At 43.6% G+C, this 22463-nt stretch overlaps 1 protein-coding gene across 10 annotated transcripts; it reads right to left on the bottom strand.

The window, feature by feature from the left end:
* Positions 1-3083: 3083 nt before the first annotated feature.
* On the bottom strand, positions 3084-22365 carry LOC121577063 (CCR4-NOT transcription complex subunit 4). Of its 10 annotated transcripts, XM_041890794.2 has the most exons (18): positions 22006-22365; positions 21786-21845; positions 21569-21661; positions 21363-21457; positions 21058-21191; positions 20763-20875; positions 14402-14620; positions 13999-14196; positions 12819-12905; positions 10971-11072; positions 10535-10660; positions 9932-10059; positions 9094-9324; positions 8606-8663; positions 7639-7900; positions 6838-7395; positions 6149-6394; positions 3084-5915 (listed from the first exon to the last, which is right to left on the bottom strand). In XM_041890794.2, the coding sequence occupies exons 6-18, from the start codon at positions 20796-20798 to the stop codon at positions 5545-5547; spliced, it is 2622 nt and encodes an 873-aa protein (XP_041746728.2). In that variant the 5' UTR covers positions 20799-20875; positions 21058-21191; positions 21363-21457; positions 21569-21661; positions 21786-21845; positions 22006-22365; the 3' UTR covers positions 3084-5544. The 10 variants fall into 10 exon arrangements, with proteins under 10 accessions (XP_041746728.2, XP_041746736.1, XP_041746737.1 ...); XM_041890802.2 differs by lacking the exons at positions 20763-20875; positions 21058-21191; positions 21363-21457; ... (1 more) ...; positions 21786-21845; positions 22006-22365 and adding exons at positions 18122-18226; positions 18336-18655; XM_041890803.2 differs by lacking the exons at positions 20763-20875; positions 21058-21191; positions 21363-21457; ... (1 more) ...; positions 21786-21845; positions 22006-22365 and adding exons at positions 18122-18422; positions 18508-18655.
* Positions 22366-22463: the final 98 nt, after the last annotated feature.

Here is a 22463-nt window from a genome sequence, read left to right as displayed (position 1 = left end):
AGTACATCACAGGGGCCAAGCTTCCTGCCATCCAGGACCTATATAATAGGCGATATCAGAGGAAGGCCCTAAAAATTGTCAAAGACTCCAGCCACCCTAGTCATAGACTGTTCTCTCTGCTACCGCACGGCAAGCGGTACCGGAGCGCCAAGTCTAGGTCTAAAAGGCTTCTTAACAGCTTCTACCCCCAAGCCATAAGACTCCTAATCAAATGAAAAGCTAATCAAATGGCTATCCGGACTATTTGCATTGTCCCCCCACCCACGCTGCTGCTACTCTCTGTTTATTATCTATGCATAGTCACTTTAACTCTACCTACATGTACAGTTGAAGTCGGAAGTTTACATACACCTTAGCCAAATACATTTAAACTCTGTTTTTCACAATTCCTGACATTTAATCCTAGTAAAAATTCCCTGTGAAATGTCAGAATAATAGTAGAGAGAATGATTTATTTAAGCTTTTATTTATTTCATCACATTCCCAGTGGGTCAGAAGTTTACATACACTCAATTAGTATTTGGTAGCATTGCCTTCAAATTGTTTAACTTGGGTCAAACGTTTCGGGTAGCCTTCCACAAGCTTCCCACAATAAGTTGGGTGAATTTTGGCCCATTCCTCCTGACAGAGCTGGTTTAACTGAGTCAGGTTTGTAGGCCTCCTTGCTCGCACACGCTTTTTCCTCATGATGCCATCTATTTTGTGAAGTGCACCAGTCCCTCCTGCAGCAAAGCACCCTCACAGCATGATGCTGCCACCCCCGTGCTTCACAGTTTGGATGTTGTTCTTCGGCTTGCAAGTCCCCCCTTTTTCCTCCAAACATAACGATGGTCATTATGGCCAAACAGTTCTATTTTTGTTTCATTAGACCAGAGGACATTTATCCAAAAAGTACGATCTTTGTCCCCATGTAGTCTGGCTTTTTATGGCGGTTTTGGAACAGTGGCTTCTTCCTTGCTATGTCGATGTAGGACTTGTTTTACTGTGGATATAGATACTTTTGTACCTGTTTCCTCCAGCATCTTCTCAAGGTCCTTTGCTGTTGTTCTGGGATTGATTTGCACTTTTCACACCAAAGTACGTTCATCTCTAGGAGATAGAACGTGTCTCCTTCCTGAGCGGTATGACGGCTGCGTGGTCCCATGGTGTTTATACTTGCGTACTATTGTTTGTACAGATGAATGTGGTACCTTCAGGCGTTTGGAAATTGCTCCCAATGATGAACCAGACTTGTGGAGGTCTACAAAAAAAATTCTGAGGTCTTGGCTGATTTCTTTTGATTTTCCTATAATGTCAAGCAAAGAGGCACTGAGTTTGAAGGTAGGCCTTGAAATACATCCACAGGTACACCTCCAATTTACTCAAATGATGTCAATTAGCCTATCAGAAGCTTCTGAAGCCATGACATCATTTTCTGGAATTTCCAAGCTGTTTAAAGGCACAGTCAGCATAGTGTATGTAAACTTCTGACCCACTGGAATTGTGATACAGTGAATTATAAGTGAAATAATATGTCTGTAAACAATTGTTGGAAAAATTACTTGTGTCATGCACAAAGTAGATGTCCTAACCGACTTGCCAAAACAATAGTTTGTTAACAAGAATTTTGTGTAGTGGTTGAAAAACGATTTTTAATGACTCCAACCTAAGTGTACGTAAACTTCCGACTTCAACTGTACATATTACCTAAATTACCTTGACTAACCTGTGCCCCTGCACATTGACTTTGTACCGGTAACCCCTGTATATAGCCTCGCTACTGTTATTTTACTGCTGCTCTTTAATTTTTAATTTAACACTTATTTTTCTTAAAACTGCATTGTTGGTTAAGGGCCTGTAAGTAAGCATTTCACAGTAAGGTCTACACCTGTTGTATTCGGCGCATGTGACAAATAGAATTTGATTTGATTCATACTGTCATGTGCATTAAGCATAACCTTTCAAATGTAATTTGGAAACATTCATTAACAGTAAGGTTAACATTATTCTACCAGTGTGAGGTGAAAAAATCACAACGCGATTCTGTCACCACAGTACAAGAGTGACAGTAGTGATGTCACAGAATTAGTGTCCCCACAGTCACCTTTAATCTCTCAGAGGTCCTAGAGGACAGAGCACATGACTATTCTGCAACAGGTAGCTACAGAGCACATTACTATTCTACAGTGTACTGCATAGGCTGTCTGGCTGCATGGGACAGGCTGCACCGCACAGGGGGAGCTTGAGGACTGCATATGCAAGAACTAATACACAAACATAACTACATCCACCTCTCACACACGTACAAACAAAAAAGGCTGATACCTTGTTAGCTACATTCTCCTGCCATCTTTCTCAAAGTCAATAAATCAATTTAGGACAATGTAAATTCGATATCAGTTGGGACAGAATTAAACAATTCGTTTTACAGGGGAGAAACAATGAAGACAATGTACCCAGAGACATAACCTTCAGTACCTGAGCATCAACATCCCACCGAGCTCTCTGTAACCTTGTCTGGGTAGACAGAGTTAACGTCCCAAATGGTATCCTATTCCCTATTTAGTGTACTACTTTTGGCCAGGCCCCTGGTCAAAAGTAGTGCACTAAATAGGGAATAGGATACCATTTGGGACATCCAGAGTTTGGACTGCAGAGCCTGAGCACTAAAGACAGACTGGCCCCTAGTGAAGAGAAAGCCTGAAGAAATTATTTATTGACTTAGTTGTTATGGTGTCAAAAATTGTTAAGGTCATTCAAATGTTCTACTGGTCTTAAAATGCTGGTCTTCATGCTGTGGAGATCAAGCTTATGTTACGTCAGAAACATTAGGAGTCGGTTTCCCAGGTGCAGATCAAGTCTAATCCTGGACTAGAAAGCATGCTCAATGGAAATTCTACATTGACATAGGTTTTTTGTGCAAGACCAGGCTTTTTCTGTGTCTAGGAAACAGACCCTGGGAGTTGTAACACTGGCTATATCAACATGTTATGACAGTTTATAACAGCCAATGGAATACTTTAACTTGAATGAAAGAAAATAAACATTGAAACGTGAGATAGTGTGCATCTGTGAAACAAAAAAAAAAGAGCCAACTCGAGCACTGGGTTTTTCGTTTTATTTAAGGTTTGTTTTTCCAGACCGGCAGTGGACAGTTCAATTCCTTTAAGCTCCTCAATGTGTTTTTATCTCAGCATCATGTTAAAAACCACAGTAGTATGACTGATTGTTGGTTTCACCTGGATCAGTTCATGTTTCTAGTGAATACTGTTTTAATAGGGGATAGCAGGAGAGAGAAAGAGAGTGTGTCAGAGAGAGAGAGAGAGAGAGAAAGATGGAGATATAGAGTTAAGACTTAAAAATAAAGACTGAAGGGAGGTTATTCATTCTCAAGGCCCAGAGAAAGGCAGAGCGCTCCTTGGATTAAATTGCTAGCCGTCGTTTGTGTCGTTTTGTAGCGCCTTCCTTTCACACAATCTCCGATATCGCATTACATTATTTAAATTCTCACTCTTTTTCTACAGGTGCATATCAGGACATCAACCATTTCATCATTTATCGGTTTGGTCTTCTTGTGACTTTCCTGATAAGGGTTTAAGCTACTGTAGTTGCCACACAGTGGCACTGTGAGTATCAGACCAGGATGTCCCATTATTAGCCAATATCTTCACTCCAAGTCTTTAAAGGACAATTCCACCCCAAAACGTTTAGTCCATTGTTGATATAGTCCCAAAAATGTTTTGCATGTCAGGAATCAAGTTTTCAAGATATATAACTTTCAAAATACAGAAATACAGCCGGTATGATTCATTTAGCCTCATTTGATGCAAAAAGCAGCATCTTATGATAAAAAAATGCATCATACCAGCTGTATTTCTGTATTTTGAAAGTTCTACATATATCTTCAAACTTGATTGCTGACATGCAAAACAATTTGGGACTTCAACAATCGACTAATGAAACAAAATTAAAACATTGTTTTAGGGTGGAGTTTTCCTTTAAATATTGTTCTTTGTTTTTGCCTCCACTCCAGCCATTCTTAGTTTCCCAAGAACTAGCACTTAACGTGCTGAGGTCTGGTATCATGACACTAGGCCTATTCTTCTTCCAAACTGAGAATAGTCGTGACACTATTCTTCCAACCCCGGCGGTCAGCCCCCCCAGTTAGGCAGTGCTCCATCCTCTGATACAGAGGTTGAACTGAATCTTGCCTCTACTACAGGATGGGGCACCATGACTCCTGACCCCAAAGGGAATGTGGGTTTTAATGACCTGTACAAGACAGGCCATTGGGGTGCATTCCAGGCAGACTACATTGCAGTCTCCTGCCAGATCTCACAACGCCTGGATAGGTGTTGTATCAGCTAACCAGTTAAACAGGTATAGCTAATCAGTTGTATCAGTTAACCGCATATGATATAGCAGTCTGACACCCGACAGCAAAGTTGATGACCATTGGTTGCTGCGTGAGTGCAGCATGACAGCAATATTGTCAGCCTGGAATGCGACCATTGCGACCCTGCCTAACAGGAAACCCAAAGCACGATAGCCTGGCTGTGTCCTCAACTCCCCCATCCTAACATTTTATCCATCTGTGACCATCTCTGTCTGCATCATTTTCTGTCATCTGAACCAATTACAACAAGCTGCTGAAGTCCCTTTTAACCATGCTATTCTCTAAAGATTCTCAACCCCACCCCTTAATCAGTTAAACTTTAAGGCATTTTGTATCATTTTCGCCTTAATGAACATGCCCAAAGTTACCCACTCAGGGGCTTCTTTGCAGTGAGGGAGGGTTAACCGTTTCATTCAGTATCCTGGGGAGGATGAGGGTCTTTGGGGCAAAGCTTTAAGAGCAGATTCACCATTGTTTGTTGCTTCATTCTCAAAGAAGAAGAGTAATCGTGACTTCACTTCTTTCACGCCGACTTACCTACATTTCATATTTAATCATAAGTTTACTTCTTAAAATTACTCACGTTAGCTAATCTTGATTCCTGTATATTTGGAGTTATCGTCTTGTGTGTCACAAAATGTATCACTGCTCCTATTCTCTGTGCTCGTCTATATCATACGGACAGACTCCACGTGAAGCTCACAGTAGTCAGCACCTGTCTGATCCCAAACAATTCACCTGGGTCGTGTTCATTATGCACCAAACAAAAGAAAACAGACTGAAACCGTGAGGGACTACATGGACTTATCTGCCCAATAAGAAACGCTCCTTTTCGTTTTCGGTTTGAAAACGTTTGACTCCGGTGCATCCTACTGAAGACGACCCTGACTACTGGAGCTCAGTGGGGTTGGTCAGTAGCAGACAAAAAGGGGTAACAGGTCATTCATGTCATGTGCCACAAAAAACCAAAAACAAACAAATAGGCCTTTAGAATAGAAAAAAAGGAGGAACGAGAAAGAAAAAGAAATCTTTGTTATTTTGTTAATTTGTTATGTTTTCATAATCTGATCATCTGCAGATTAGTGTATGTACTGTATCTGTATTGCATTGGGGAGGGGGTCAGTATTAGGACATGGGTCGGGGGTAGTCTGCTGTAATCTGTCTTTAGTTTAGTGGCGGTCCCCAGCAGCTGCGCTCTGTAGCAGCTCTGTGGCGCTCTGGCCTGGGGGTCTGAAGGCTGTCTGGAAGCCTGGAGGAGGGCTGTGGAAGTGGCTGGGGTTGGCTTGTGTGGGCTGGGTCAGGCCAGGCAGGTAGGGGGCCCAACCGGAGCCTGCTCTGTGGTGGAGGTGTGGGTGTGAGGAGGCCTGGTCTAGGAGGCCGTGGTGGTGGCTGTGGTGCTGCTGGTTCTGGGGCTGCTGGGGGAGTGACGGCAGCGCAGGGCCGTCCATCTCTGTCAGGGCCTGAAGGGATTTGAGCCAGTGCGGAGGGTTCTGGTCCTCCTGGAGACAGTCTAAACTGCTGCCTGCTGAGGCTGGGATGCCTGAGGGGAGGGGAGGGGAGGAAAGAAAGAAAGAAAGAAGGAAAGAAGGAAAGAAAGGTGAATTGAGTAGATATCTCACTTCCAACCAGAATCTACAGACATAATTTGAATCAGCTGTGTAGTGCTAGGGCAGAAACCAAGGACAGAGTTTGGGAAACGCTGCAATACAGATAGCGAAGACAGAACAAAAACACATCATTTGTTTTATAATAAACAATTGTAAAGTTACTCACTACCTGTGATGATAGCTGGGTCCATCCAGCTGGCCGTACCGTCCCAGCTGAGGCTGTGTGAGAGTCCCCCAGGGCCCCCCATGTGGTTTGGCCCCCCGATGTGGTTCATACTAGAGGAAGAGGAGGAGGAGGAAGAGGAGGAGGAGTTGGGGAGACCCCCGAAGTTGATGTTGATGTTGGGGAGGAGAGCTCTCAAACCGTCCTGCCATTCTTTCACATTGAGGCCGTCTATAGAACTGCTGTTTTCTGCAGAGCGAGAGAGAGAAATAATACATTTAATTATGAGAACATAAGGAGTGCTGCTTTGCTTCTGTAAAAAAATATATCAACGGTAGATAATTATAGACATTTAATATAAGTCTTCACAGGTGGGTTTGGTCTGCCATCTTGTGGCCAAAACACAGAACTGCATCTGCATGTAATTTGTTTCTCGCATGGTCAATATAACATGATCAAAACAGGCAAAACGATTACATATGTTTTGATATTCAATGCTTGATACAGTCATACTGAACAGATTGTGTTAAACACGACTCAACCAGAGTCAAAGGTCAATTCTATTTCAATTTAGTCTACTCAGGATCTAAAATTACATTCAAATTCTAGTTTACTTGAATTTGACACAGGACATATAACAGACCCCAACCTTGGCCTCAACACTCCCAGAAAACAGACCCAGAGTACCCTACCTGACATGGGGATCCCTCCCAGCCCTGTACTGTGACTGTGGTGCTGAGGAGGCATGCTCAAGTCCAGGAAGTTGCTATGTCCTCCCCCAGCATTGGCCGAGAGGTTCAAGTGTGAGAGGAGGTGGTTATTGCTGCGGGCCGAGGGAGGCATACCCATCCAGGTATGCCGAGCTGCAGCGGCCTGGGCAGCCTGACCTCCACCATGGTGACCGCTCTGACTCTGGGAACCAGGGAAACTAAAGGAGCTATACATTTGCCTGTGGTGAAGCTGAGAGAGGCGGGGTGGAGGTCCAATACTGTTGGGGAAATGGTTGGGGTTGGAGAGGGGCATGTGGAGGCCGTGGTGGGACCCGGGGTGGTGGAGGCCGAAGGGGCTGGGGGACCCCAGGGGACTGTGCTGGTCCTGGACTGACAGCTCCTTCTCTATGAGGTCAGCCAGGGCTTTCCGTGTCACGTCGAAGGGGTCGAAGCCCAGGTCGTCGTCCTGCTGCTGTTTAGTAGAGGAGCCGAAGCCGAAGGCTGCCTGCCAGTCTGTGGAGGAGGAGACCGGTATTGTGTCTGAAGAGGGGTGAGCAGAATGGAAAAGTTAGCAAGTGGTTAGTTTCGAACCCTGATATAGGCTCTTTAGCTGAAACATTAGTCAAATAAATCCACAGCAAGGAGAGACAAGTGTGTAACTTTCTTTTTAATTTGTACACGCTTCGACCAGTGGAGCAGCTACTGCGCTGTAAATGGAAGCATGTTTTTTTTTAACAGCGAGTGTGCGCGCGCATCTGTGTGTTTCTGCCCCACACAACCCACCTGATGCGAAGAGGCTCTGTGGTTCAGGGGTCATGGGCCAGTCAGATCCCCCTCTAGGCGAGCTGGCGAAGGGGGGCAGGCCGGACGGGATGGGGTTGGGGTGTCTGAAGTTACTGTTGTCTGAGAAGAGGGACTGGGACTCTGCAGCGGCCCCCTCGAAGGGCGAGCGGGCAGTGAGGTCCACTACACTGATGGGAACCACCAGACTGCTGGGGGGCTTAGTCAGCCCCGGGGGAGGGGAGGGGGACTCACTGTTAGGCATCTGGAAGGGGGAGAGAGGAAAAAGGGGATGGAATTAGTGGGGGGACACTGGTAATGTCTTACATCGTAACATTTGTAAGCAATAATAATAAGTCATAATGAAAACAAATATTTTATAGGTCCAACCAATGCAGCCGTTTTTATGTCAATATCAAATCATTTCTGGGTAACAATGAAGTACCTTACTGTGATTGTTTTCAATTAAAATGGTCAAAAAGAAACAAAAGTTGCTTCTTAGCAAAGGGCAATTTCCCAAGCAAGAATTTTGCTAGGACTGTCTGGGAGTGGTCTGATTGGGGAGGGTAAAACTAGCTGTTATTGGCAGAGAGTCTTGGAACTCTTTCTTATTGGTCTATAACAAATGTACTGCCTAGGCAGGCCAAAACTCCATCCCAACAAAACATGCTGAAATTTCAGGCGGTATTTTCAAACGTCTCTTACACTAAAAATGATATTGTCATAATTTTCACTGTATTATTCTAACCTCAGTGTGGAAATATATATAAAACAAAGGAAAAATCACATTTTGGACTGCACTGGGCCTTTAAATGGCTCAGAGAAGAAACAGTATAGTCTGGATAGATTTGACAATCATTTCTCCAATAACATCCCTATGTACTCCATGTGATAAAGTAATCATCTATATATTTATAAAAAATCTTTGACACTACATGTCAAATTAACTAATTAGTAAAGATCTTCTTACCGGTTGTAAAGTCGCTCCATTCACCATACCTATTGATTCCGGAGGTTTGTCGCTGGGACTAGAGGGAAACAGAAACAGACCAACATTGGACTACGCAGCTGTGTAGTTCATGGCCTAACAAAAGGGACCAAAAAAGGTGTCCAGTTTGGCTTGTGAGTTATACCCTTTTCAGTTCACTCTATTGTGCCGACCAAACTGTGCTGGCTCTGATATTTTTTGTTCACATTTCCCTTTTCAGCACGTTTCCAGCAACTATAGTGAATGCGTAACCATGTCTTCTCAGTACAGCTTGGTTTAGCTCGACTCAAGCCTTAAACTGTATATTACCTGTGTGTGTTAGTGTATATTAGTAGTTTGGCCTTTATGTGTCACGGTAATTACCTGTTACTGTCACAATTGGAGCAGAAGGGGGACAGAGCCCATCCCTGTGTCCAGCCCCAAGCCCCACTAATATAAAACTAATGTAATACTATATTACTATATATTACCCATTGCTGTCACAATTAGAGGAGAAGGGGGACAGGGCAGCCCCTTGGCCAGACCCCATCCCCAGCTCTGTGTCCGGCCCCAGGCCAAGTCCTAACCCGTCTGAGGTCATGACCGCTGGGTCCAGACAGCAGTCTAGCAGCGGAGGAGATTTCCCGTCCTCTGACAACCCATTGGCCAGTTTGCCACCATACCCTGATAGTGTCGGCCACCCGTCCTTGCCATTGCTGGGTCTGTGTTGAGAAATTGACAAAAACAAGAGGTCAGCATCGAATAGAGGTGTTGTGTGGAAGACTTGGCGAGAGAACCGTGGCCTGCGGTGGTCTAGCAGTTAGTTAGTGCCACAGCCTTCAGTGCAAATATTTGCTGTTGTTTGGGTTTGCGGCGAGAAGTTTTACGTTTCACAAAGTTTATTTGCCATACAAATAATGTATTAATTACATGTATAAATGGATCTCACCTCACCCAAGGTCCCACAATAAAATGACACAATAGAAACTGCAAGAAAGAAATATGCAAATACATGGTGTATACCAGGGTTTCCCAAACTCGGTCCTGCCCCCCCCCCCGGTGCATGTTTTGGTTTTTGCCCTAGCACTTCACAGCTGATTCAAATCATCAAAGCTTGATGAGTTGGTTTATTGAAATCAGCTGTGTAGTGCTAGGTCAAAAACCAAAACGTGCACCCAGGGGGGGCCCCAGGACCAAGTTTGGGAAACCCTGGTGTATACAACAACCAGCAATTAAATCATAACCCTGATTTACCTGAGAAGTAAGGTAAATGTCATCAAATCAAAGGATACTGCGTGGAAGAAAAAGACACCAAAATACCAAATGTACCTTTGTGTAGAATTTGAAGATTTGCTTTTTGACTTTTCCCCTGAACATGTTGGTGTTTGTAGAAAGCTAGGGTTCATTTTGTAGAGGTCCTGAAGTAGTTTCTGCTCGTATTCTTGGTGTTTCCCGGCCTAAAGGACACAAACATAACATGAAGTCATTTTAGCAGTGAATAATAACACACAATGCTCCCACTGTGCACCACAGACACCTAACTCAATTCAACTGTATGGCAGATTGACGACGACTATAGGAGTTGGCTATACGACGCATACAAATCTGGGACCAGGCTAGATTCAAGTAACACTAACGCGGAGGTCCGAAGCAAATTGAAGTAAGAATACCATACAAAATAGTGGCAGATACAACAAATAAAACTCGAAAGAAAAAGGAAGAATACATAAAACAGCTAGGGCTATCCCATACATCTGAATGAATGAACTTTATTGATCCCAAGAGAAGAAATTGGATCTGTCAACATCATAGGACACATATGCCCTGGCATACTGACCCCCCAGGCAAGTACAATACATGACGTCAAGTTATCTGCCATCTCTATTCACCCACCGACAATCACACAGACAGGAAGAATAAAGGTTTGTTTACCTGCATCTCCTCTTTCGTAAAGCTAGCCGCCTCGTCCCCCAGCTCATGTAGATACATACAGTCTGGTTTGGGACACTGCATGCTTTTGAGGAAGTAACTGCAGTATTTTGTTGTGCCTAAAGAAGCCTGCAATAAAAAAAAAACATACAGAAAGAAAAGCTCAGTGAAAATGTACTTGTGATGACATCATTCTGTTGAATATTCTCTTCAGCTGAGGTTCCCTCTAATGCATAATATTCTTACTTATATAAGTCAGAAGTCATATAGTATTTGATAGCATTCCTTACAAAAAGTAAGACACAGATTTAGCCTAGTCCTAGACTAAAATGCACCTTCAATGGAATTTCTCTACTGAGAATTTTTATCCAGTATTTGGTTTAATCTGTGTCCGGGAAACTGCCCCTGAATTTCTGTTTCTGTATGTTAAGTCTCACACCTTGAGTGTTCTACCGTCCACCACCACATTGTTCACACATTGTATTGCTCTGAGGGCATCTTCAGAGCGGATATAGGTGACATAGGCACTGGCACTGGGACCCTGTGGATCAGAAAACAGTGAAACTTCTATTCAGAATAGGTCATAAGAAACACGGCAAGTTTTTTTTATTAGATATGTAGTTCATGTCACATTCTCTCTACCTGCTGTTGAATTCAATCCCATGTAGTGTTGTCGCGATAACATAATTTTGACATCGGTACCAAGTTTAGTGTTGCGATACTCGATACCATCTTGATACTCAATACCAAAACGATACCATGGAGAAGGCGTATTAGCCAAAGAATGTCATTTGATCCAGACAGATCTTTTGAGTTCAATATCATTAGAAATGTTTTGTCTATTTTTCAGAGACAGCCAAGTATGCATTAATGAATCAAATATACAATCAATTTGACTTTGGTAAAAACAAACTACATTACATAATGTTAATAATTTATTTGAATGGTAAATCTCTATTGATAAACTGGATAAATAAAAATAGGCCTAGGCCTATTCACAATACAGGTGAATACATATTCAAGTGTGTGTTGCATTGAGTTATTGAGCTTGTTTTGGCTGATTTCATGGGGCTATAGATGAAAAACTATCTGTTTCCCTTCCATTTGGGACTTATTTTATTGTACTGATCAACAACATTTGCATAGAAGAAACAGTCTCTTCTTTTATAAAAGTGCGTACTGTCTCTTTAAGACCTAATGACGTCATTCACACACAGCGAGAGAGACAGGAGAGATGTGATGCTGAGGAGACGAAGTGAATTAATACAGTTTTTGGTGAGAATCAGCTTTGAAATCAGCATATTTTGCATTATGTTTATATAATATCAAACAAAGTACTAGGGTAGTGAATTGATGTTAACTTCAGCTGTAAGCTAGCAAGGAAAGCTAGCCTACAAAGCTACCGGTATCTTATTTACATTTTTTTACATCTTATTGCATTGTAGCCTGTTCTAGCCTGTAATGGACCATGTTTTGTGAACAGTAATTTATATTTTAAATTTTTGTCATTTTAGCAGACGCTCTTATCCAGAGCGACTTACAGTTAGTGAGTGCATACATCATTTTTTTTATTTTTCATACTGGCCCCCCGTGGGAATCGAACCCACAACCCTGGCGTTGCAAACGCCATGCTCTACCAACTGAGCTACATCCCTGCCGGCCATTCCCTCCCCTACCCTGGACGACGCTGGGCCAATTGTGCACCGCCCCATGGGTCTCCCGGTCGCGGCCGGCTACGACAGAGCCTTGATTCGAACCAGGATCTCTAGTGGCACAGCTAGCACTGCGATGCAGTGCCTTAGACCACTGCGCCACTCGGGAGGTACAGTTGCAACATTTCTACATGCCATGTTGCATTATTCAAATGTGTTAACTTCTGTACAGCATGAGTGGGAAGCTAACATGATGCAGCCCAGACTCCCAGTGAGTGCAATGGTTCCTCAGGACAGGCTAGCGCTAGCAATGAGTAAGTGGAGCAGGCATGGAGCAGGCACGGTGCGCTCGCGCTATAAGGAGACATCGGCTGCGCTGATACAGACTTGATCCTCTCAATCAGTAGACGACATGAGACATTTGACAGAAATACCAAAAGTAACAAAAATTCTATCGCCGAACCGTTTCTGTTCTAGTATCAAAGAAGTTCCGAAGTTGTGCCACTTAGCAGGCACTTTTATCCAAAGTGATTTACAGTACAGTGAGAGTATATCTTTTTTGTATGGGATCTCTGCAGGAATTGAACCCCGAACCGTGCCTGTTTCCAACTAAGCCACATAGAACCAGCTCTTACCTGTGAACCTGCATATGATGTGCTGTTGTTGATGACCACCTTGTGTATTTTCCCAAACTTCCCAAAATACTCTGGCCTCTTTAGAACCTGTGGAGAAACACAGAGACAGATAGAGGGGTGATGAATGTACTATGCTCTAGCATTATGAGAAGTTGTTCACAAACAGAACTTTATAAATACAGTTGGGAGGGACAACAAATTGAGCAAGGTCAGTAGACCAGAAATATGATCAAGTAACAGAATAGTGAGGTGAGACGCTCCATATCTCACTCTAACTAGGTTATGGCTGAAGCACAGTGGAGGGGTGGGGACTTAGATTTAGCATGTGTTTGTGTGCGTGTGTTAGCACAATGTGCTATGATAAAACCATGTACTCTATGTGCAACAGCTCATATAAGCAGCAAAAAACATTGCCCAGAAAAAAAAGCATGCATGGGTTAACTGTAGAGGGAATGGGATAGTATATTACATGGAATGTATTTCATATAGAACAAGAAACCTATGGCATTTAGCTTAAAAAGGATGGGGGAAAATAACACCCATGTAACACCCAGGTTTTCCAGAAATCCTAGTTGGAGGATTCCCAATTTCTGAAAAACCTGAGAATTTTGGCAAATGTTCCTGGAATTTTGCCACCTTAACAACAATTATAAAAATTATTATGTTTAATAATACATGCCATTTAAGAGACACTTCTATCCAAAGCAACTTAAAGTCATGCGTGCATTCATTTCACGTATGGGTGGTCCCGGGAATCAAAACCACCATCCTGGCGTTACAAGTGCCATGCTCTACCAACTGAGCTACAGAGGACCACATATTTACCCCTAGGCAATATAGAGCTGTGTTTCTCAACTCCAGCGTGGGATAAAATGTATGCCTGTGTAAGTGGCAGTAGTCTTGACATTTAAGGTAGGAAATTCACTAAATATCTTCATTCTCAGCATGCCAGCATTTCCTTTGGGTGTGAGGGGGCCTCAAGATTTGCATAAAAGAAGAAAAACTACAAACGGTTAGTCATTTTATAAAAGAGGGTAAAAAAATAACACAACCCCCTATTCACACACACACACACACACAGGTCAATATTTATGTGGTAGGCCTATATTGTGGAATCGAACACCAGGTTTCTCTGCACCACCCTGACCCTGTGTGTGTGTATGTGTGTCTCCTGTCTCACCTCTGGGTCTGCAAGCCTTTGAGAGAGCCCGACCACGAACACCAGGTTTCTCTGCACCACCCTGACGCTGGCCAGGTGTTTCCGATTCTCCGTCACCTTCTGCTTCTTCTCGTTCTGCTTCTGCTTCTTCTCGTTCTTTATCCTCTGGATCTCCTCCTGTGACAGGGGCTTGTACACTGCAGGGTCCTCCGGGTATGGCTGGATGGTAGGGGGCAGAGATAGAAAGACAGGTAAGCTTCTACTAGATTGTATGTCACATTTCCATAACCCCTATGTCTATTGACAGCACACCCAGCCAGCCAGCCTCACTTTTCTGCAGGATGGGCAGAGGCTGTTCTCGTCTGTGTGGATGCAGTGCCAGTAGATGGCTAGGGTAAGGGCCAGGGTAAGATAGGTTACGTACCTTTCTGCAGGCGGGGCAGAGGCCGTTCTCATCTGTGCGGATGCGGTGCCAGCAGAAGCGGCAGATCTGGTAGCCGCAGGTGCAGGGGAAGAAGTTGACGTCGTCAATCTCCAGCGGCTCCATGCACAGAGGGCACTCCATGGGGTCATCCTTCATCTCGGGGCTGTGGGACATCCTATGGCACGGCGAGGGGGAGCAGATGTCACGGCTGGTCACGGGCTGGGAGGGAGGAGCGTAGTAAGGGATGAGAGAGGATAGAAAGTACAGACTGACAATTATGCTACTCAGAAACTCTATTTGGAGTATTTCGGAAGTATATGAATTTTGAATAATGGAGAACATGAAGAGTACACACTACTGTCAATGCAAAATGTAGGTCTAAACCAGACCTGCTCACTTAGTTAGCAGTACTGGTAAAGCCATATGTCTTATTATCATGTAGCCTAAGCTAAATGGTATGAGGCTTATCAATATCTTCGGTCTGTATTAGCAGCTTGTTATAAAGTAGTGACTTGTGGAAGCAACAAACAAATTATGTGGTGTTTTGACAGTAGGAGGGCGTTCTATCATGTAGCTGTCAACTGTATTACATCACAGGTTGATCAAATAAACAGGCCTATCGAATCTTGGGGTTTGTTGAGGATGGGCTTGCGCTTGTCTAGGATGTAAATTGCAAATTGGATGTTATTAACTGAAACAGTTAGCTAGTTATTGATTGGAAGTAGGCAAAATCTGTCATTGACAAACTAGCTAGCTAGCTACATGCTAGCTAACGTTAGCTACAGGGTAACACTAGTTGGTTGAATTGCACTTCAAAATGTGTTGCTAAACTACAGCCTAAATAACAAGGGCTTCGCGCCCCATCCTGTCTCTCTCTGATGCAGCTGTACAAGCAAGCAGCAAACGTCAGCTGACTGATAGTTACAAGCTATGCTAACCAGCTTGCTAGCTAACTAACGTTAGCATGTTTCTAATGGTTTGCAATGATTCGCTAATGTTAGTTCGCGGCATGACATTATGTGTTAGCTAGCCCGCAAAAAGCCGTTCAGGCGCTGAAACAAAATATGAATATAAGACTCAAGTCAACGAGTAAAAGGACATGCACTTAATGTTGGGTTGAGTAAATAGTTAACCAAAGTTCACAAGACAGGCAGTCTTGTGAATACAAAGTGACAGCTTGCTAACCAACGAAAGTGCTAATAGGCTAACATTAGCCTACAAGCTAACTTCAGAATATAGGCTGGCATTCGCAGTTAGCTAACTTGGCAAACTAGCGACTGCGGCCTACTAACGTTAGTTCCCTAGCTAACAGACTCCGACACAGTAAACCATTGACAGTTCATTAAATCCACAAATAGACAACGATGCAAAGGATGGCATTGATACAGAAACTGTATCAATTCGTTCATGCAACCCTGGAGCTAATGTTATTTTGCCACGAAATCAGTAGCAGACAGTTACAATAATAGCTTGGGCTAGCTTGCTAGCCACTTACCCTGTCCGTATTACAGGGATTCCACTCCAAATGGACAGTCACACCAAATTGGGCGGGGATTGCTAATGTCTCTGAACTGTCCAGATTTGTATAGATAGACACTTTAGATTATGTTAGGTTTATTATTTCGCTATAATTCAAAAGGCTTGATAGATGTTTTGCCCTTTTCTTTCTTATCTGTAGAGACACTTTACGCTCTAACCACCATCTTAACGAGCATTAAAATAGGGAGGAGTGAATAGGGCAAGCGTTTAGTATGTACTGAGGCTGCGCAGGAGGTGCATTGTGTGAAATGTAGTTAATTATAGTTTCAGTCTGGAAATGTATGACAGAGGCAAATTTCAAACTGGGCTGTGGGTACAAAAATCCCGGCCCTTCTGGGAATGGGCCTGGTAGTGTGTTTGAAGTGGAGGGAGTACATTATTTATTATTTTATTTTACCAGGTAAATTGACTGAGAACACTCATTTACAGCAACAACCTGGGGAATAGTTACAGGGGAGAGGAGGGGGTTGAATGAGCCAATTGTAATCTGGGGATGTTTAGGTGGCCATGACGGTATGAGGGCCAGATTGGGAATTTAGCCAGGACACCGGGGTTAACACCCCTACTCTTACAATAAATGCCATGGGATCTTTAGTGACCACAGAGAGTCAGGACACCTGTTTAACGTCCCGTCCGAAAGACAGGGCTTAGCATGTCTCTCGAGGAGGCCCAAAAAATATTTTGGCTTGGAAAAATCGAATATTTTCAGAAGGAATCAGGTAATTGGTTAAGGGAGGAGGATTGGATGGAAAGAGAGAGGTTGTAAAGACTGAGGGAGGCAGAGGATGGGTTTGAATCTGTTTAAGCTAGCAATAACAAGGGAGAGGGTATGTCGAGGAAGACTGGTGTCAAGTTCAAACAAAGTGAGCCAGACGCCAGTTCGAGTTCTGGAGGTGAAAAGGAAGGGGTAGAAGGTGTTGTGAGGAGCTTGGAGCCCAAGCCTTGCATTGATGGACATGGTTATGATAAAGATACATTTGGTCCAGTGTGAGTGAGATTTCTGGTGAGGGTGGAACCAGGCCTTTTGGCTGATCCATGGATGGTTTCAGGTTGGGTAGAAAAGATGATGGGTGCTGTTGAGTCGGTGAAGGTAACCCGAAGTGGATTTGTGATGTTTGTTTATGTTTCTTCAGATCAGAGGGAGCAGGTGCTCCGTGCGACGCAACTTGGGTGAAGATCTGTTTCTTGCTTTGCTCTTAGGAACAGGGCACCATTGAAAGGAGTGATTTCAGGGGTAGCGTTAAGTGTGGAGGGGGAGCAATTGAAGTAGAAGATTCCCAGTATTTGTGACGCCCACCGTTTGGTGCGATGCAGACCCGGTGGTGAGCGTGGTGAAACAGAGGAGTCACTATCAGTCCTTATGAGTTTTGAGTCAGTCTTTACCCAAGGTAATGTTAGGATATATCAGTTATCCTGTTAGAGCGTTTGTGGCGAATCCACTGCACTGATTCAGGTGCAACGTTTATGGTCATGTCGCAGCAGTGTGTATGTGGGAGATTCCAAGATGTGGGAAGTGTGCAGGAGGGCATGGGATAGAGGATTGTGTAGTTTCGGTGGATAAAGTTGTGTGTGTCAACTGTAGGGGTGCCCATGTTGGTGGGGATCGGAAGTGTCGGTGCGAGAGAGGCAGGTTGAGGTGGCTAGAGTCAGAGTGGTGCAGAAAGTGTCGTATGCTGAGGCAGTGAAGAAAGTAGAGGAGGATGGGTCAAGGGTGAGGGATTCTGAGAGGATCCCTGTGAATAGTAGATATGTGCTAGAACAGAGGGATAGGCCAATGAGTGATATATGCTTCAGAAAGGTTGGCTTCTTAGCATTCAAAGCAATGGTTATCAACTGTACTGCAGAAATGGAATGTAAATCACAGAAAATAGTTGTTGTGGTGGCAGCTGCAGAGAAGTACTTGCGGGTACGAGATTTGAATTCAGAAGAGTTACAGGGTGTGTTGAGTGGTGGTGTCCCATTCTCTCAGGCCGTTGGCCTAGGGTAGGATGAGATAGGATTTAATGAGTATAGGGTTAGTTGGTAGGGTAATTCAATTATATATTTTTTAACTAAACAAACAAAAAATACAAATATATATTCTTTTTTTCGGTTCCCCTTTTTTCATTTTGTATCACAAAGTGTAATGGACCTATACTATAGTTCAGTTGGGGGCAGTAATGCAACATATTGGATGCCAACCGCCGTTAAGTGACCAGTGACAGGCGTGCTGCCAGGAGCCCCATCTTAACACAGCTTTGAGTGTCTCTGCCCTGGAACATCCCAGCCATGATCCCACCTGCAAGACTGAGGAGAGGGGAGAGAGGGGTGAGTGGGAAACCAAATTTCAGCTATGAAGTCAATTAAGTATTTTTTTTTCATTTCATGGGTTTATTCCCTGTCCCTAGATAGCTACCTAACTATCTCCTGCTCCTGAGACATTCACTGTTTCCTCTGTGGTCTGAGCCAAAGCAGGGTAGTGGACGGCACATAGCCGACCCTTCTGACAAACAAAAACCATCATCATCACCATCACCATCATCATGGTATTCCCATCATGGTATGCTATAGGTATTCCCAACCCTTACCCTTGTTCCTCTCTACTAGGCTGCAGGTCTACAGTCCCAGCGTTGTGCTCTCCACACAGCAGCACTCCCATGGCCCCCAGGGTCACCACCACCACACAGCAGCACTCCCATGGCCCCCAGGGTCACCACCACCACACAGCAGCACTCCCATGGCCCCCAGGGTCACCACCACCAGACAGCAGCACTCCCATGGCCCCCAGGGTCACCACCACCACACAGCAGCACTCCCATGGCCCCCAGGGTCACCACCACCACACAGTGCAGGTGGTCCAATAAGGGGCGTGTGAGAGCCATGGCACAGCTCAGAACCTCCTCCACAGAGCTAGGCAGCACTGCCGCCACAAGACAAGACCACATTCTCATTCATCATATGCTCATCATACACACCTTCTTAAACAAAATCAGTATTTCTCAACCCAACCCTTGGGGACCCCCAGCCTTTCCATATCTTTGTTAAATTCCAATACTAGAATACCTGATTCAAATGATCAAGGGCTTGATGATAAGTTGACTGGTTAATAAATCAGATATGCTAGTGTTGGAATAGTTCAAATATGTAAAGCGGTTGGTGGTCCCCAAGAATGGTGTTGAAAAACATACAGCCATTAGAAATTATCCAAGTACAGCTTTGCTGAAGTATTGCAGCTGAATGTTTTGGAAGGCCTAATGTCTTGTTCATGGTACACAGCTCAGCCAGGTTGGGAGAGGTGTAGGCCAGGGCCTTCCAGCTGTCTGTCAGGAGAGGCTTGCATGCCTTGTCAGAATCAGTTGGCTCATACCACACTGCAACACAAGTTTATCACATCAGGGTCCGTATGTACAGTTGAAGTCGGAAGTTTACATACACCTTAGCCAAATACATTTAAACTCAGTTTTTCACAATTCCTGACATTTAATCCTAGTAAAAATTCCCTGTATTAGGTCAGTTAGGATCACCACTTTATTTTAAGAACGTGAAATGTCTGAAGTTTACATACACTCAGTTAGTATTTCGTAGCATTGCCTTTAAATTGTTTAACTTGGGTCAAATGTTTCGGGTAGCCTTCCACAAGCTTCCCACAATAAGTTGGGTGAATTTTGGCCCATTCCTCCTGACAGAGCTGGTGTATCTGAGTCAGGTTTGTAGGCCTCCTAGCTCGCACACGCTTTTTCAGTTCTGCCCACACATTTTCTATAGGATTGAGGTCAGGGCTTTGTGATGGCCACTCCAATACCCTGACTTTGTTGTCCTTAAGCCATTTTGGCACAACTTTGGAAGTATGCTTGGGGTCATTGTCCATTTGGAAGACCCATTTGCGACCAAGCTTTAACTTCCTGACTGATGTCTTGAGATGTTGCTTCAATATATCCACATAATTTTCCTTCCTCATGATGCCATCTATTTTGTGAAGTGCACCAGTCCCTCCTGCAGCAAAGCACCCCCACAGCATGATGCTGCCACCCCCGTGCTTCACGGTTGGGATGGTGTTCTTCGGCTTGCAAGCAACCCCATTTTTCCTCCAAACATAACGATGGTCATAATGGGCAAACAATTCTATTTTTGTTTCATCAGACCAGAGGACATTTCTCCAAAAAGTACATTCTTTGTCACCATGTGCAGTTGCAAACTATAATCTGGCTTTTTTATGGCGGTTTTGGAGCAGTGGCTTCTTCCTTGCTGAGCGGCACTGAGTTTGAAGGTAGGCCTTGAAATACATCCACAGGTAGACCTCCAATTGACTCAAATTATGTCAATTAGCCTATCAGAAGCTTCTAAAGCCATGACATCATTTTCTGGAATTTTCCAAGCTGTTTAAAGGCACCGTCAACTTAGTGTATGTAAACTTCTGACCCACTGGAATTGTGATACAGTGAATTATAAGTGAAATAATCTGTCTGTAAACAATTGTTGGAAAAATTACTTGTATCATGCACAAAGTAGATGTCCTAACCGACTTGCCAATACTATAGTTTGTTAACAAGAAATTTGTGGAGTGGTTGAAAAACTAGTTTTAATGACCACTAAGTGTATGTAAACTTCCGATTCAACTGTATAAAGCGTCTCAGAGTAGAAGTGCTGTTGATATAGGATCTGTTTTTCCTTTTAAATCATTGTGAATAAGATTATATGGAGAGGGGGGACCTGATCCTAGATCAGCACTCCTACTCAGATTCTTTGTGAATGGGCCCTGATCAAACAGACATGCACTGATGGTGAGAAAATGGTGATCGATCACTATTGATGACTGTCAAAGCGGTCAGCTCTCCATACTAACCTGGCACTGCATGTTTCTTGGCGATGGAGCAAACATAGTCGATTATGGATACGGGTATATTTCCATCTAGAAACACGAGAGGCTGATGAAAGGTTTTCCTCAAACTGGGACACCTGTTTGTAGAGATATTTAGACATTCCCTCTAATTTAGTCCTGGGCAAAGTTGTTATTATTTCAGTGCTATTCTATAAAAAATAAAAATAAACAACGTGACATTTGTAGACTTTGATGTCTCGTAAATCAGACTCTCTTTACAGTTTAATGTAGCTGGAGTACCTGCTTCAGAAATACTCACATACTGTTCTGTGATTCGCTGGTAGATGTCCATGTCGCCCAATCCGAGACTCAGGTCACCGATCTCAGTGATCACAGCACAATAAGTAGCGGTCCTCTGCTCCTGAAGCCTGGCAACACCACTGGTGTTCTTAGCTAAAACAGGAAGCAGCAGCAATTTAATGTCATGCAAGAATACTTTGGGAGAGGGATTCATTCTGCTTTGCATTTGGTCATAACAAACAGTTGTTACCACTCATTAAGGGACGGATTTAGAGTTGAGATAAGAGCACACAACACCGCTCTTAAACTTCTTTGCATGTGTACCATGTGCTGAGAGTAGTTCAGTACAGCATCTCTGTGAGAGTCAGTTCCAATGACTGAGATGAACAGAGGTCTTTGTCCCATTCTGTTCAGAGAGTCTGGTGGGAAAAACATCACAAAACTTAAAACTTCCCTAACTCAATGTAATATTTGTAAACTATATCCTCATAAACAGTTGAAGTTTTGCAGATAATGAAATTATAACTAACCAGCAAGGTTCCTTCCTACTCCACCAAATGACTGGCAAAGGCAAACAATTCCAGGATTGTCTGTCCAAATGTCAAATATAAAAGTAGTTATGTCTGCAACCAAATAAACCCATTAGACTGACATAATCTGAATATAATAGACATAAGCCTACAGTATACAGTACAGTATCTTTGATGTAAGCCTATGTGAAGCTTGTGTGAGTTTCTGTGAACATACCACAAGCTTCTCTGTTTTCCCCTTAGCAATAAAATCCACGTTCACACCACCTATGACAACCTGTGATTAAAAAAAAAAGAAACAAGCCACAGTGGTATTGTACAGCAAGCATGTCACACACTGTCCATCATCCTAAAACTAAAGTGAGAAAAAATGATGCACTCTCCAAGATAAGAGTGGTTCACCTGTATTTGATGAGGAACATATGACTAGTACTCACAATGTTTGACAGTCAGAATCTTCCTCTTTTACGTGAAGACCAGGAATAGTCCTCTTCTTCTGCATTCGTTCAGACAGTGCACAGGCTATCTACCTGCCCAACCTGCCACTATTATGTATGAGAGCGATATCTTTGGGAATATGAGGTTAAGGGACCTCAATGTAATGAAGATACAAAAGTTCAGACGTATAAAGTTATATGTAGAATTTGTTATTTTTTTTAAGAACAACAGATCATTAACTTTTTTGACAATATCTAACCTTACACTGAGAGTGACTCTGTGATATGATCTCTCTCTCTCTCTGTGATATGATCTCTCTCTCTCTCTTTCTCTCTCTCTCTTTCTCTCTCTACCTCTACCACTCTACCTCTCTCTCTCTCTCTACCTCTCTCCACCTCTCTCTCTCTCCACCTCTCTCTCTCCACCTCTCTCTCTCCACCTCTCTCTCTCCACCTCT

Source organism: Coregonus clupeaformis, chromosome 11 (genome assembly GCF_020615455.1).
Source record: "Coregonus clupeaformis isolate EN_2021a chromosome 11, ASM2061545v1, whole genome shotgun sequence".
Taxonomy (NCBI): domain Eukaryota; kingdom Metazoa; phylum Chordata; class Actinopteri; order Salmoniformes; family Salmonidae; genus Coregonus; species Coregonus clupeaformis.
The sequence above is the reverse complement of the archived record's forward strand: the minus strand, read 5'-3'. Positions and strand labels throughout refer to the sequence as shown.

Bases quoted from the DNA above. Each gene is read 5' to 3' on its own strand.
- LOC121577063 (XM_041890790.2), bottom strand. From the start codon at position 14,743: ATGTTCTCCATTATTCAAAATTCATATACTTCCGAAATACTCCAAATA. The intron at 8,664-9,093 runs GTAATATATAGT...GTTTCCCTCTAG, and splicing joins TCTAATTGTGACAGCAATGG to TCCCAGCGACAAACCTCCGG. The intron at 7,396-7,638 runs GTGGGTTGTGTG...ACCCCTCTTCAG, and splicing joins ACAGAGCCTCTTCGCATCAG to ACACAATACCGGTCTCCTCC.